Source organism: Macadamia integrifolia, chromosome 8 (assembly GCF_013358625.1).
Source record: "Macadamia integrifolia cultivar HAES 741 chromosome 8, SCU_Mint_v3, whole genome shotgun sequence".
Lineage (NCBI taxonomy): Eukaryota > Viridiplantae > Streptophyta > Magnoliopsida > Proteales > Proteaceae > Macadamia > Macadamia integrifolia.
This window is the reverse complement of record NC_056564.1, coordinates 8,421,625-8,438,465: the sequence shown is the minus strand read 5'-3', so window position 1 is coordinate 8,438,465 and position 16,841 is coordinate 8,421,625. Positions and strand designations below refer to the sequence as shown.

General features: G+C 38.1%; 1 protein-coding gene across 1 annotated transcript in view; it reads left to right on the top strand.

Moving 5' to 3' along the window:
* Positions 1 to 99: 99 nt before the first annotated feature.
* LOC122086309 (BAHD acyltransferase DCR-like) overlaps positions 100 to 16,841 on the top strand; it is a 26,474-nt gene continuing 9,732 nt past the window's right edge. Inside the window, exons 1-2 of the mRNA XM_042655069.1 lie at positions 100 to 1,138; positions 10,167 to 10,174. Coding sequence (XP_042511003.1) covers positions 218 to 1,138; positions 10,167 to 10,174 — 929 coding nt within the window. The 5' untranslated portion in view covers positions 100 to 217. The remainder of the gene's footprint in view (positions 1,139 to 10,166; positions 10,175 to 16,841) is intronic.

Here is a 16,841-nt window from a genome sequence, read left to right as displayed (position 1 = left end):
TTAGAATAAAATATTTGTCGTTGTTCAGCCCAGCAAATCATGACCGCACAAAATAATAATCTTTCTTCAATTCGACACCTTCATGGACCTGTGTATCCCACCTCTGCCCCGCCAGTCGAGAATTATTCCTATTTCTATTTTTATCTCAAACCCTTTCTTCTCTCTCTGCTATCGCGTTTCCCCTTCTCGTCTCCCGTCGCTCCTGAAACAGTTAAAGATGGCGAACACTCGCCCTCCATCGAAGCTGCTGGACCTCGACATCACCATCGTCTCTGCAAAACATCTCAAGAATGTCAATTGGCGCCATGGAGACCTCAAGCCTTACGCAATCTTCTGGGTTGATCCCGATCGTCGAGTCGCTACCAAACCTGACGAGTCGGGATCAACTCGTCCCGTCTGGAACGAACGCTTCACCCTCCCCATTAACTTTCCCCTCCAAGACTCTCTTCTCTTCCTCGAAATATTCCATTCCAAACCCTCTGAAACGCCCAAGCCTCTCGTCGGAACACTTCAGTTCCCTCTCAACGATCTTTCCGAGTCGGACGATCCTAATCGTATCAGAACCCTTGAGCTTCGTCGTCCCTCTGGTCGTCCCCAAGGCAAGATCCGGATGAAGCTCGCCATCCGTGAGCGCCCTGCTCCGCCTCCTTCTCCGCCGGATTTCTATACTACCCCTCCTTCGAGCTATTATTACTCCAGTGCCCCCCCTCCTCCTTCTTCGCGTGATTACAGGGGATACTCTCAATCTCTCTATAGTTCGCCTCCTGCTCCAGTGCCGTCGGTGCCTGCACCATCTCCGCCGCCTCAGTACCCATACGGCAGTTACTCGGATCCATATTCTGGTTATTACTCGGGATATTATTCTCAGCCCCCACCGCCGCCGAACCGGCCGTTCTTCGATCGCGTCTCATCCTCTAGTTATGGTGCGCCAAGTGGGCCCTCAGCGCCTTCGTACGATCAGAAGCCCAGGGGGAGCAAAATGGGATTGGGTACGGGTGTGGCAGTCGGAGCTGTTGCGGGGGCCTTGGGAGGGCTTGCTTTGGAAGAAGGGTTGAAGTACGAGGAAGACAAGATTGCAGAGAGGGTCGAGAGCAACTTGGCTGCCAGGGACGATTACAGTGATTATCGTGGTGATTACTGATTTATTGAATCATCTTGGGTTCCTCCTCTCTGTTTTTAGGGTTTGGCCTCTTCTGAGGTGGTAAAGTCGACTGCCAGAGTCGATATTAGGGTATGTTGCATATTTTTATATCTAAATGTATATATGATTGGTGTTGCTTTTGCGTTTTTATCTTTGCTATTTCTAAATGTTGCTTGGAGTGGATATAATATCTATTGGACAAGTTCTGTTCCCGTTCGGGAAAAATGTTAACCTTCCTGCTTTATTACATTGTCAAGTGTTTTGAGTTCCTTTTGCATTAAAATTTTCTACTTGAGATCCTTTTATGTGCTTGAATTTGAATTTATTATCAACTTGCATTGTTGATGTAGATCTGATAGTAATTGTATTGAAGATCACCTGTAGGAATCAGCACGAATGTAGTGAAGAGTGTAGGTGGATGGATGTTTTTTAAAGTGGTATGAAGTGGATATAGAAACCATAAATTGGGTGGATGGAAATTTTCTAACCATATTTAGCATGCTATTGAGTGAGTGACACTATTCCTAGCTATGATTTCAGAACTTGCCATTTTTCTTTTGTTCTAAATAACTCTCCCAATATGATTTGGACCATCGGTGATTTGATCATAACTCTCCCAATATGACTTGGACCATGAGATATTGGTTTCATTGGATAGGTAACTAAACAACTTTCCAAATAGCACAAATATCAAGCAAAAATAGAGAAGTTCTAACAAACCAAAAGTATCCTCAAAGCAGAGTGATTGAAATAACACAGTTTTCTATAACCCAATCACAAAAACTAACCCAACACTGTTTGGTGCATATCAAGACCATTACTGGAATGTTCCTGCATTGCCTGGTTCTAATTTTGATGGAGTTATGGTTTTCATGGATTAGCCACATCTTATAAAATTCTTTAGAAATTTTGGCAGCATTGTTTAATTTCTGAAGAAAGGGCAGTTTACTTGGTTAAGGACTGTGAACAAGGTATTTGAAGAGGTTAACCAAAAAAATGACACATGTTTCAGTTTCCTAATTGCTTTGTAGTGGGTGAGATGTCTTGCAATTCATTTGAGGTGTACATTGTAAGTACTTAGCCGAATGCGCAATCTATTAATTTTTTTTTGGATGATTAAAAATATATTAAAAAATAGAAAATAATACAGTGCCAAAAAGTAGACTTGATACAGATACGGCTGCCCTTTCTTGGTTGGACCAGCATGACCAGCTTTGGAAGCCAAGAGCCAAGAAGAACCGGTCCAACCCAGGGTTTTGGTCCAACAAGGGTTGGAAATAAAATTAGTAGTTTACTTAGTATTTTATTTTATGCTTTTATTTTCCAGACTTGAACGTAGGAGTAGGATTTATTTCCTTGTTTTGGTTTCTTTTTTATAGTTGTTTCCTAGTCTAGGCTAGTTTCCATTTCAGTTAAGTTTCTAATTTCATGTTCCTATTTTCCTATATATTGGTTGTAATCGATTGAAGATTTAGAGAGAGAGAGAGAGAGTGATTTGATTATTGAATGAATGTGTTGAGTGTGATTCTCCGTTTTTCCCCCTCTCTACCCTGATTTCCCCTCCCTTCCCTAAGGGTCCTCCATCAAGACTTCAAACTCAAAAGGAGAATCACCAGAAGGCACCTCAAGGGCATTAAACAATGCTAATAATATAAGCAAAAAATGATCCTATGGGAAACAAAACATCAAGTTTTCCGGTATGCTGAACGAAGATAGTATGGGGGGAACCTAATGCTATGACTTGTCTCATTGTAAAGACATTATATCCCTCTGAAATATCAGCTTTTTTAGAATCAATCGCACAAACCTTGGTGAGGTAGGCATAATAGGAAAGTCACCACTCAATGATATGGATGAAGGAAAATTCCTCGCTTGGATCCACACTAGCTTCATGAGGCAGGATTTGCGAGAGCTCTTCCGGGGAGGCGATAGATGAGATAGCCTCGAGGGATGCATCAGATGGAGGCTCCGAAGGGAGTGTTAAAGGCGGAATAATGCCGCTTTCTCTTCGTATTCCAAGCCCCATGTCAGAGCAATTCATGTATGGAGGGGACTTTTTTTTTTAGCATTCATCTCCTTATTTTAAGGAAGAACCTCTACTAAATCTACTTGATATGATAGAAACTCCAAATCAAACGTTACACCACCTCGTAATGACTTCGCATTTATAACCAATTTCTCCAAAATAGGCTCTCTTCTATCAACATTCACTAAATAAGTTTTTAGCATTGTATTTGACTCTTTAAAAAAACGTCGTCTTCAAGTCAAGACTCGACCCCACTTCAGGAACATTAACAATTGAGGAGTTGCTAAGATAAGTCACCTCCACATTAACAACTTAATTTTCAGTAATCTTCTTATATAACTGAATGCGAGTTGGAGCAATGCAATCGTCAATTATCTCTCCTTCCTCAATGGTCGGTTAGCGGTCTATTATCAGGCAAAGGTAATTGGGCTTTAAGCAGACTAATATTATTTCAATTTAGATAGGATATTTATATTTAGGTTATTATTTTCCAATTAAAGTAGTTTTATTATTAGTTCTTGTCTTAGTTGTAATTGGAGGTAGGAGGGTGAAATTTGAAAGCAAGGATATAGGGGAGTAAAATGGTCGGTTGTTCCTTTTGTGGTAATTTTGGGTTAAAAGGACAAACATTGATGGAGGAAGGTGCTAGCGGGTGAAGGGGGTTCTTTGGGTGCCTTCCATGGTTGCGGCTATGGAGGCCTTCCCTCCTCTTCCTTCTTGCGGAGGAGGGAAGGTTGCTGTTGGCAATTATAATGGCGAAATTGTCGGAGACCTGCTTTTGGATTTGTTAAAACATCATTGTTGCAACATTTGCGGATTTCAGGTAATGTAGATGTCAGCTTGACAGAAAGCGGTTTCTTTCCTTCTCAATGTAGAGAAGGATAGAACCCGTGTGTTAGAGGATGGTCCTTGGTATGTTGAATGGAAACCATTAATCCTTTGTCCTTGGACTTCGAAGTTACGCCTAAAGAAAATAGATTTGATTTCAGTTCCGGTGTAGGCGGTTCTACCAAATCTTCCATTTCATTACTAGTGTGTGGAGGGTTAAGTATCATTAGAAGCATGGTGGGCAAACCTTTGTGTAAGGACAAATGGAAAAGACAAAAGAACGACTATCATATGCTCGAGTGTTTATAATGCTATTGGCGGAGGAGGAGCTGGCAAATTCAACCCCTATATGTGATGAGCATGGGAAACAGTTTGATCAAGAAATCATTTATTATTTTGACATGCACATGGAAAGCTTTTGGCCATTCTTCGAATCAGTGTGGGGTTCTATAAGAACACGTTCCATGCAAAAAATGCAGGGTGAAAATATTCCATCATCTACAATGGGTTTGGCTGGAATTTCCTAGTGGAGAGGGTGTGGCGGGAGTTTTTTTTGGGACGGGAGTAAATGGAGTTTCTGATTCTCTGGTGGATTTGAGTGGTGCATCAATTGAAGCATATACAAGTATGGTGGCTGTGGGTTGAGCAAGTCTTCTTTGGGAGGCGGCAGCTAGTGCCCCACCAGATATGCTAGTTGGAAAAGGTGTTAATGGTGGAATTGGTACTGGCCAGAATATCTTTCAAATTCAAAATTTAAATTCAATAAGCAAGAAGTTAGGTGGAGCAAATAATAAAGGATGAGGTCAACATAGTAGGGAATTGATTTTTGGTTTTGGAGGTAATTAATGATTATGTAGATTTTGTGGAACAATTAAAGTGGCTGAGGAAGAGTTGGTTAAGGACGGAGAGGATTGGTGATTGCATTGTCCAGCTAGCATTTGGTTATATGAGAAGATTACTGAGGGTAAGGTTGCCGATGTGGCGATGACTTAACTTGGCAACTTCGCAAATGTTAAGCCCATTGAAGTGGGGTTGAGTTTTTACTTGGAGGCGACTTTTTTGGAAGGATTCAATAAAAATATTTAAAGATCTATTTAGTGGAGGTCGATGGAAGAGAGCCTATTTTAGAGGAATCAGTTATAAATGGGAAGTCATTACAAGGTGGTGTGGTTGCTGATTTGGAGTTTCTATCATATCTAGTAGATTTAATGAATGATCTTCTTTTAAATAAGGAGATTGAAGCTAAGGGGGGAAAAAAAGAAAAAGAAATCCCCTCCATCCAAAGACCTTTGAGTTGGGGCTTGGAGTATAGAGGGAAAACAACATTATTTCTCCTTTAACTCTCCTTTGGAGCCTCCATGCGATGCCTGGAGCTATCGCCTCTTTGAAAGAGCTCCCGAAACTTTTGCTTATGAAGCTAATGTGGATCAATGCAACGAATTTTACTTCGTCCATATTACTGAGTGGCGACCTTCCTCTTATGCCTACCTCATTATGGTCGATGCGATTGTTTCTAATAAACCTGTTGTTTCAGAGGGATATAAAGTTTTTTACAGCAAGTCGAAGCCATTGCATTAACTTCTCCTTGTACTATCTTTATTCATTAGACTGAAAAAGTTGATATTTTGTTTTACATAGGATCGTTTTTTGCCTATATTGTTAGCTTCGTCTAAGGCCCTTGAGGTGCCTTTTGGTGTTTTGCTTTTTGGGGCTGTTATGCCTTTTGGCATTGTAATATTTTTTTCTTTATTAATATATTATATTATTTCAATCATAAAAAAAATAATAAAAAAATAAAAAAATCTTCCTCAATTGTTCTCACGGAACCTAGGTCATTGTTTTTTTAGGTGAATAATAAATTCATTGCCAAAGGGGAAGAAGAAAAAGGGGGGGGTGGATATACAAGGCCCCAAGGGGGGAACTACAAAATAAAAGAAAAGCCACAAACTCCTAAGGCGGGGGGAGGGGGTAAAAGTAAAGAAGAGAGGAGATCCCAGGACACAAGAAATGAGCATGTTCCTTGGGGAGTCCCTCTAAAACCAAAAATTGATACCCTGTTGACCTTGTCCTTTCCTTTATCTGCTCCACCTACCCTTTTGGTTATTGAATTAAAATTTTGAATTTGAAATATATTCTGGTCAGCACCAAGTCCACCATTAACCTCTTTTCCAGCCACTATTTCTGGTGGAGCACCAACTGCCACCTCTGATGTAGATCTCAAGTACCACTGGAATGAGGCCCCCAAAACCAGTCCAGAATCGCTGGGGGAGAAAGCCTGGTCAGATGTGGCCTGGTTTTTGATTGGTTCAAGCAGCTTGCGTGGATGAAGAAACTGTGAAGATCAGGCCAAAACACTGTTCACGTGAACAGTGTCACAGTTAGAAAAAAATTGCCTTATTTGGAAGATTCTTTGTCTTTAGTTACGTCTTGGACATCAAGAGGAATCAATCAGTTTGGGAATTTCTAAGAGTGAAGAATATGACTAGTTTGTAAGAGTTTGCTATCTATCTTACACTAACTAATGAAGTAACTTCCGTATTCTTACCTCCTACCCATGATTTAGGCCCATTAAAGTGGCCTACTATAAAGAAAACCCGGACCAACACATTTGTAACCCAATCCACTGTGTATTTCCACTAAAATAAGCCTACTTCTATGTTTTATCTGCATCACAAGGTTTGCCTTTGGTGCATATGGCTTGCATGCCCATTGTTTCATGAGATCATTTTTATAATCCCAAAATTATCCTAAAATTGGATAATTGCATGGGAGCTTGTCAGGTACCATATAAGATATATGGATATTCTCACATAAAAGAAAATCTTAAAATGTTGGTGCTGTCTTCTTATATGTAAGGTAAATGGAGAGAGTCTTGTTTCTTCTTTCTTCCGTTGCTTATAAGATGCAAGGCAATTGTTTTGGTGTGGAACCAACGTGGAATTGGTAAGTTTGTGCATATGAATTTTCTTACATCAGGCCAACAATGGGGAATTCAGTATTTGTTCAAAATTCATCAGGGTTTTACTATAATCAGATAAGGGTTCAATAAGAAATAGTATGGGAAGACTTGGGTTTGAATTTGTGATCAAAGTAATATGTTCAGTAATGATAAAGAAGGTTTAGAATATCTAAATTCATCGGAGTCCCTGGAAATTTAGTGAATATGTGGGTTTTGGAATATGAAAATTAGGTGAATGCTAGGGTTTTAAGTATAGAGAATACTGGATGAGTGATTGGTTCTTGGGAGTAGAAGAACCAGTGGTTCTCACCATAAACAGTGCTGTTAGTTGTGATTGTGATTTTGGTGCTCCGGATTGACAGTAAGATGGGGATTCTCTGGGAATGAATAAGGATTTTCCAGAAGGTTAGCAAAGAAATTTCTTAGAATGCAGCGAGGGAACTAACTAAAATTATGTACTATGAACAGAAGCTGTTGTTGTTGCTGCTGTTTAGCGATTTACTTCCCCCAAAAAAAGGGGGGGGGGGTGGGTGTACTTACTGGTCCACAAGGCACCAATTAGTTTCTGCTATCCATAATTGTTGGATGCAAAATATTCCTGCAGCAAAGATGTACCTTGATTTTTTCATGCCTAAGTATAAGATTGTGAAGCTTTATACAAGGTTTCCCACATATTGAGCCTTAACGTATCCTTCATTTTACACTAATTTTTTTAACTGTTCAAGTACTTGATATAATACCAAGGTATTTAGTATTTCCTGAATCTATTAATAAATTTCCTTTCTACACAAGATTGATGATCTCAAAGTTAACCTACAATTTGAGCGTTCAGGAAGGGCAGTGTTGAAGGTTTTTTTATGTGAGTCAAATTTTTCATCAAACGTTGGTGCGGTCTCTTCATTTATATTTTTCTTGTCATGAAGATGGGGAGCTGTGAAGTGAAGCCATTTCATGGGTTTTATTCTATGGGACTGCATTTTTTTAAGCTATCCTACGATGGATTTAGAGGAAAGAGACAAGTGAACTTTAGTGATGCATTCTACTTCATTAAGTCTATTATTGATTAGGTTTGGTTGAGTTTGATGTTGGCCTGGTCGAAGTTACAATAGTCAGTCTTAGAAACATCTCAGTTTGACTCAATTGGTGGGTTGTAGTAACCGCATATGATAATTGCTGAGACTTTTGGTTTCAATGTAGTTGAATATTGACAACTGTTCTATGCAGCAATTCATGCCTAGGAATTGATGGCTTATTGATGCAGTTGGACTTCTATGGCTGTACTGGTGTGACCCAGGTCCAAACCTGGCTTTTGATCCACTAGGGATTTAGGGTTTATATATATATATATATATGTAATGTTGGAGTTACTTTTGAGGGCGGACCTCGGCGCAACGGTAAGGTTGCTGAAACAGCCTCTCTGCGAAGCGGGGGGTAAGGCTGCGTACATTATGACCCTCCCCAAACCCCACAGGGGTGGGAGCCTCATGCACTTGGTACGCCCTTTTATTGGGGTTACTTTTGTAATTTTATTTTATTGCTATTGTTCGCTATCATAGGAACAGGAAATTGAGTCAGGTTCAAAGTCTTCAGATTACAATTTGGAATAGCTTTGAGTCTATCTTTATGCTTGTATCAATTGATTTTAGAGACTGGATTGAGTAGAATATTTGTTTTATTGCTGGTTGTGTACTGGTCCTCTTCTGGGATTGCGGCATATTTCAATTTTGGTTACATCGTCATTCTTCATAGTAATGGCAATAGCTAAGCTGTTTGTTGAGTAGTGTTGTTGTCAGTCCAGGGGAAAATACTAGATGTATCTTATGTGTTTTTAGATTTGTTACTGTGTCATGTGCATTGAGTATTTTTTTCAGCCATCTACCTTAATTGATTGTTGGGGGTGGGCCGGTGGGGTTTGGGTTACATGTTACAAACTGTATGTTTAGGGAGCCAGGATTTGGTGGTGTGGTATTGGGGGCAGAAGTTGAGCAGAATGGGAGGAAATATTTCTGAGAGATGAGAGGCATAGATGCTGTGGATGGGTGGTGAAGTTATAGAGGGTGTTGTGCGGGTCTGCTGTAGCAGTGAACAATTATTGGCTACCAAGATTCAAGTCTTGGCCGTTAAAAGGAAAATTCAGTCCATGAATCCCATTGGATGCTATTTCTGTGGGCCTAGATTTTTCTGTTTGACCCACTTGCTTACGGCAGTTTATTGATTGTTTTTGCAGCCATGGTGCTATGGACTTGAATGTTGCGAAGTTAGTATGAGCTAATATCATTTTCCATTGATGTTCTCCACAAGGAAGGGATGAATAGTATTTTGGAACATTATTCATTGATTAGCTCAGAACTGAAAATATTATAAGCAACAGTTTTTTGGGTTCAGAACAAGGTTCAGATTGAACCTAAGCCCCATTTGATGCCTTTTGCCTACCCTCTTCTCTCCATCCCTAACATATTCCTTGGTTTTATGCAACTTTGGCCTTGATGAAATGGTGAGTTATCTTTTCATGCCCACCATTCCAATGTTTCCATTGATTCAAATGTACCAGTTTGATTTGGTTGATGCTTGAAACGTGTCTCTGGCAATTGCTGCCTTCTGAATTAGATCTGGTTGCTTCACATTGTGGTCATAAAGAAGAGGCATTTTCCTAAACATGCATAAAATATTTAGCTTTTATATTAGGGGTGCTTTTTTTTGGGGGGGAGGGGGCTTGGATATTAGATTCCAGCAGGGTGTGGGTAGGTTCCAATGAGGTTCATACCTTACCTTCTATTTCAAGTTTCATAAAACTGGGGTTCTGATGGATCATCTGAGTAATTATTGGATTTATTTAGGGATTTGAATCTTGTGACTAACTAGACGTATTAATCATGTGGTGAAAGCTAAAATGAATTGTTTGGTGATGGGATGGGTTCCAAGTTGAACTGTGCTGCAGCAAAATCTTTTCTTTTTTGTGCTTCCAACTTTTGCCCCAATAGAACCTCCGGAAGGGTGTGTGTGTGTAGTTGTCATTCCATTCAGTCCCAGGATACACCAACAACAGGCCATGGCTTAGCCAGCTGTTCTAGCTGGGACTTCCACTGGCTTTCTTTGAATTTTTTAAGCCAACCTGTCTGTACATTTCCTTAAATCTCTTGAAAGCATAGTAGTATTCAGATGGTTGTCTTTTTAAGTTTCAATTTCTGATCTTATTGTCTTTCACATGACAGCCTCACAGGTATGCCCACTTGGTTTCAGTCCAGAATCATTGCCCCTTCATTTTGTGGTTTTTGATTGACCTAAAAGGTCAATGTTTCCACTAATGAAATTATGATTAATGATAATGTTTTGGGGCAACTAAGTTGGCTTTGTTCATTTAAGTACTCTGTTATAGTAGTTGATTATTTTTCCCATCCTGATTTTGACAAGAGATTTATGTTTATTGAGTTGGTTATAAGAAAGAAAAAGGGGGGTGGGGGGCTTTTCTGGAAGCCCGTGGTTATTTAGTTCACTACGGAATCTATGAACAGGGGCACTTGGTCCTGCAGGCCAAAATTATGTGGAGTAGATCTAAGATCCTTTGCTTGCATGTCATGTTTTAGTCTGAGCAGAGCTAGGCCTGTGGCGAAATAAAGCATAGATAAATCCATTCCTAGCAAGAGGGTGCAAAACACGAACAGTAGCTTAGCCTAGTGGTGGCAGCTTCGGCTTGAAGAGCCATTGCCTAGGGGAGGAGGTTGTGGGATCGAACCTTGTCGTCTGCATGGGAGGAGGGTGTGGGATTGAACCCTGTCTTATGCATGTGTGAGTGGATGGGTGTGTGTAGGAGTAGGTGGCCATTGGCCCTACTAGCGAGCGCCCAGTAGGATAGTAGATCATTAGGAGAAAAAAAAAAAAAAAAAAGCAAGAGGGTGCATGACTATACATGGGAGGGGATGATGTTTGAAATTTGATGCCTGGCCAATAGGGCATTCCCCAAATGAAAAAAGGGAGGGGGAGGGGGAGGGGGAGGGGGATTGTCTCATCATGCTTTCTTGTGGTACAGTCAGGATAAAATCCACAGATTCTATAGTGGATTGTGGAATTGAGTATCCACACCTGTGTGGGAAGGAATTTGCATCCCACATCAATGGCTGTATTAAAAATGTTATTATCCACTTGGGGCCCACATATTTGCCCTTGAAGAATTTTTTATGAAAATTTCAAAATTGATGAAATTAAAACAACGTAGCGAATTATTCTTTTCAAATCATATGTGATTTCCATAACATAGCACTAAGACATGTAACATAGTTATTTCACCGTATTTCCCAACCTAACGTTTCTACTCTCTTGTTCATGTTCCACCTGTTTGTGCAACTCAACAGAGACCGTAACCCATATAAACTGCAGTGATTTTCACCTTCACCAAATTCTCTACTTTCGTTCACATTCTCCTTTTTCCGCAAGTTGCAGTGCACAATCCAATAGAAACTGGCTTCGATTTTCATATTGGTTTTAGCTCAAACCGCTAGCAAGCATTTCTTCATTTTCTGGGGTTCAGTACGTTTAGATCGCAAGCTTAATTGTCTTGTTTAGGTCTTATTGTTTCTTGATACAAGGTATGGTGGTGTTTGCTGTGTTAGTCTTTAGTGACTTCATAGGAAGAGAATCTTTAATCCAATATATGGTTAAGATGAAAGATGCAGTGGACAAGGACAATCCAGATTCATTTGTGATATCCATAAAAGTCATAAAATTCTGACACCAATAAGAACCCAACAATTAAATAGATTTCAGTGTCCTATGTATTCCTTTGTACTAAAAAATTTAAACTACTTCCCTTCCTTAGGGCTGAACTATGATCGGTTATATGATTTGAGAGCTTAGATAGGAATGAAGAAGAAGATAGAAGATATGGACAAAACAAAACTGTTGGGGGCAGGAAACATTGAGATCTGATCGAATCCTTGATGAGCTAAGCTGAGGTGTGAATAAGTTGTGAAAATTCTTAACTTAATTGAGCTAAGCCTGAGCTCAAGCTTCAATCAAACAAATACACTTTATTTGATACTGTATGCCAGGACATAAATAGTGCTGAGATAAGGATTGATTGAAATTGATGGATGTTAGATGAAATGAGAGAACCCTTGGTACTGTACTGCATGTTGATAACATTCTATTGCGAGCTTTTTTAGAGTCTTTTGTGGTTTCTGATATTTTTGTTTGACATCAAAGGGATGATTAATTGATTTTAATTATTTGATCATTGTGGTGATTTTTCGTTTTTGTCATGGTGTTTGGTCTTACTTTGACCACTCCAGATTCTTGGATAATATCATATTTTTCTTTTAATTTGAAATTTTCTTTTATGATTTTATCTTTATTTGTTGCAATTGGGGATTGTTTTTTTAATGTATTCTTGGGGATTCCCTTGGATTAGATTCTGTGATTCTCGTAAGGACACTTCTTTGATTAAAGTTGTTCTCAGGGTGGACAAAACTTCGTATTATGATTGTTGCATAATTTTACAAAAATTGGTTCATAAACATTGAAAAGTTTGGGGAAACCCATTAAATCTGCAAGAAATAAAAAAAGTACTCTAAAGAAATTGTTGTGGCTATAGATAGTCAGGACACCCGAGGAAGCATTCTGTGGGAGTTAGTTTTTTTTTTTTTTTTGGGGACTTCAATATTCTTAAGTGGCTTTTGCCCTCTTTATGTTGTAGTCATGGGCATGAGTTACTAAATCAAACAAACTATAATCAAGTTTTAGGAGGATCTACCTCTACCAAACAATAGAATACTAAAGATGGGAAAATCTTCTCGTAAAACTTCTTTTTTTTTTTTTTGAACTTTGTAAATACCTTGGTTACAGTAGGATGTAATTTTTTTTTTTTGGGGGGGGGGGTTGGGGGGCACTTTTTGTATATAACATTATTTTTTCTAAAGATAAAATTTTAACATTTTACATTGGTACTATATTAAATAATTTTTAATATTTGAAAAATCATTTTTTACCCTTACATTAAATAACGGTTGAAAATAAGGCAAAATAAGACATGGGGCAAGTAATAGATGGTTCACCCCCTTGATGACAACTTGTTCCCATTAAATATTCGGAGGGTTTTCCATGCTGCTGATCTAGGAGGAATATCCCATACCATATCAATTGCAGCACAGGAGATGGTACCATTAAAATTGGGAGCCATAACGACTATGTAGGAGAAAGCAAATTAATAAAAAAATTCTGCAAAAGTGAGAGTAGCAAATCATGTAAATAAATTAAAGGAAAATGTTTTGAGTCTAATGCGTATTGCATGCTATCTCACATTAGATTATTATATTATTATTTTTAAATAAAAATAAAAAAATCATTGTCAAAGGTGTAGAGTACCCTTCTTCTTCGAAACCCTCAACCCTCAAAAAAAAAAAAAAAAAAAAAGGTTAGGCATTGATACACTTAACTAGAAAGGGGAGTTCAGATCCTCAAAGGCGCATTATGCAGCAGCAGAATCAGAAATTAGAAAAAGGGTAAAAGAGGATATCAAAAGGGCCTTTCAATGGATATGCACCGCACAAACTTTTATTTTATTTTATTTTATATTATTTATCAGAACACTATTGCATGCTTTGTCCTTCTTAATTGATGCAGGCCAAAGAAAGAAGGAAGAAGGAGATTAATAAACGCATCCAAAAACCAAAAAAAATCCCTCATCGAATCTGAGATTGTGCGTCTCTAATCATCTGGGCAATCCTCGGGTGGGTATAGAATAAATAAGAAAATACACACATATATATACAAACTCTCACACAATGTGTACGACAGGGTTTGATCCCACGATCTTCTTCCCTAGGTGTTGGCTCTACAAGTCAAAGCTACCACCACTAGGCTATCCTAGTATTCATTCCTTTACTACTACTACCTTTCACTTTCCCCCTCAATTTTCAGTCATGAGATGGCTTTACTAAACCTTGACCTTTTAAAATATCTAATCAATTTGTGCTTTTGCATTATTATGATTCATATGATTTCAAGCTCCTACCACTACGACCTTTCACTTTCCCCCTCAATTTTCAGTCATGAGATGGCTTTACTAAACCTTGACCTTTTAAAATATCTAATCAATTTGTGCTTTTGCATTATTATGATTCATATGATTTCAAGCTCCTACCACTACGACCTTTCACTTTCCCCCTCAATTTTCAGTCATGAGATGGCTTTACTAAACCTTGACCTTTTAAAATATCTAATCAATTTGTGCTTTTGCATTATTATGATTCATATGATTTCAAGCTCCTACCACTACGACCTTTCACTTTCCCCCTCAATTTTCAGTCATGAGATGGCTTTACTAAACCTTGACCTTTTAAAATATCTAATCAATTTGTGCTTTTGCATCATTATGATTCATATGATTTCAAGCTCCTACCTGCACTGGCATCTCCCTAACATGACAATAATGATTGTGCTTTCTAAATTCCAACAGTAGAAGACAATCTGACCACAGTAATTGGAAAGCCGCTCTGTACTCCAATATCTATTTGGTGCAAAGTGATAACTTCAATACTTTTAAATCTTCAAACTTTATCTTCTTGTTTCAAGATATTCTTAGCCCTTACTCTTTGTTCAAAGAACGTGTATTGACTTTTGAGGAATGAAACACTAAATTTGGGAGAAATTTTTTTGTCAGTTAATGTGATTTGAGGTTAAGATTGGATATTTAGAATAATTTGGGAGAAATTTTATAGTTACTTAAGGTGATTTAACGTTATGATTGGATATTTAGAACAATGAATCTCGTCATTAATTTTCATTCTTAGTGATGGAAATCTAAATACGCTTCTTAGATTTAATCAAAGGGTCCCATCCTATGATTGCATTTCCTTCACAAGCAGGTCACTTTCGCATATCCCCTCATATTTCACTGTTATTCTATAACAATAAAAATATCTAAGATAGTTATATCCTATTGGAAGATTTGAAAAGGGGAACCTTCAACCGCCCATATCAGAAAACAAAGACATTTGCGGGGAATCCTTTCCCATAATATATATTAGTGCTTTGTAGAGAAAAGCCTTCCTTCTTATATAGAATGTGTGTAATATCTGAAAATGCATATTAAGTTTTAAAGAGTATGTGATTTTTCTGTGATTGACAAAAATTTATGGAAGTTTGGATTTTTCCATTTATAATTTAGTGACTTCTGCTGTAGTATGCCAAACTTTGCGGTGGGAGCAAGAATTATGGTCTCCTTGTACCTTTTTTTCCACTTGATGGCTTTTGGAAAAATTGGAAGAACCAAATCCTTTGTGGGTTCAATGTCCATCTCCTTTTCTCTAGACACAACATCCTTTTTCGCTAGGGATTATTCTATCAATCGATGCTTTTTGTTGGAGGCACGTAATCTTATCCACCATAAGAATGACACCTCTCTCTCTCTCTTAACACAAATATCCACAAATGTGTTTATTAGAGATATTTTTAAGGGTTTTTATCTTATCCACAAAAGAAATGGAAAAATGCTTCCCCTAACTTCTCTTGCATCCATGTAAGTGGTGTTGATAAAATTTAATTCAATGATGTGTTTACTTTTTTTTTTAATGCTCTACGAACAAAGTTTCTAGTAGCTTATGAATGCCACATGATTTAGCTTGGGTTTGGAAGATATATTGCATTCAACATTGGCTTATAGGATTTGATGATTACAGAGATAAGTGCTTGAAAGGCCAATCTCGTTAATGATTTATTATCAAGTTTTTAAATTAGATTCCCACTAATACCTTGGTAAATGCCCACCTCTGGAGTTTGGAATTCAAAACTCTAGCATTTTAGCTAAGGTAACAAAGATTTTAATAAGTTGTCGGATTAGATTCCCACTAATACATGAAGTAAATGGCCACCTTAGGAGTTTGGAATTCAAACTCTAGCATTTTAGTTAAAAGTATTGAATCCACTTTGGAGCAGATTTTCTTCACCCATGGTGGACCATGTATTCTCTCGGAATTCTTTTATCTTGGGCATTAATTTGGTCGAATGAGATTTGTACTATATGGCTATGTTTGGTAACTAAGAAAAAAAAAAATTAAAATTGAGGACAAAGATAAGCATATAAAATAATCATTGTGTAATTATAATATTTGTCATATTATTTATTTTTTGTACTATAATAATAACTAATGAGAGTAAAACTGGGTCATTATACAATCAACTCTTATTATTTTTCAATATGGTCACCATCTCATCCCATTTAATTCAAGTATCTCAAGGCAGTTTGGTTCTCAAGTGACCAAACTCATACTTCTTAACATTAGGTTTGCTAGAAGTCTTGCATCAAGAAAGCAATGGATTCTGGAGAAAGAAAGAATTCCTCAAATCATCAAGAAATCAGCAATCAATCTGAACACCCTGACTCGATCATGAACTCATGATGCTCATCACAAAAGTAACAACCCAGATCATCTCCTCGCACATGCATGCTTCACATACGATTAGACGATGACATGTATTTTTTTTTTGCGTCCATAAATGTTGCTACATGCATTTCTAATCAGATAGCATGAAATGACATTTACAGGAGAATACATATCATCATCTATTCATACGTGCACGTGCACTTACAATAGTTGATCTAGACTCAGATGATAGGACTAGTTACTGAGCCATCGTGGCCAAACGTACTACCTAAATAATTGTAGAGAGAGAGAGATGCTTCTGACTTGAGGAGACACCTAAATATTTGGGATTTGTAGAATTGGAGAGAGAGAGAGAGAGAGAGAGAGAGAGAGAGAGAGAGAGAGAGAGAGAGAGAGAGAGAGAGGGTTCTTTTAATGGAACCTGTAATTTGACAGTTGACCCTATCGATTTCAAAATGGGGTTGAGGGCCCTGAAAAAACATTAACTAAACAGAAATTCCTAATGGAGAG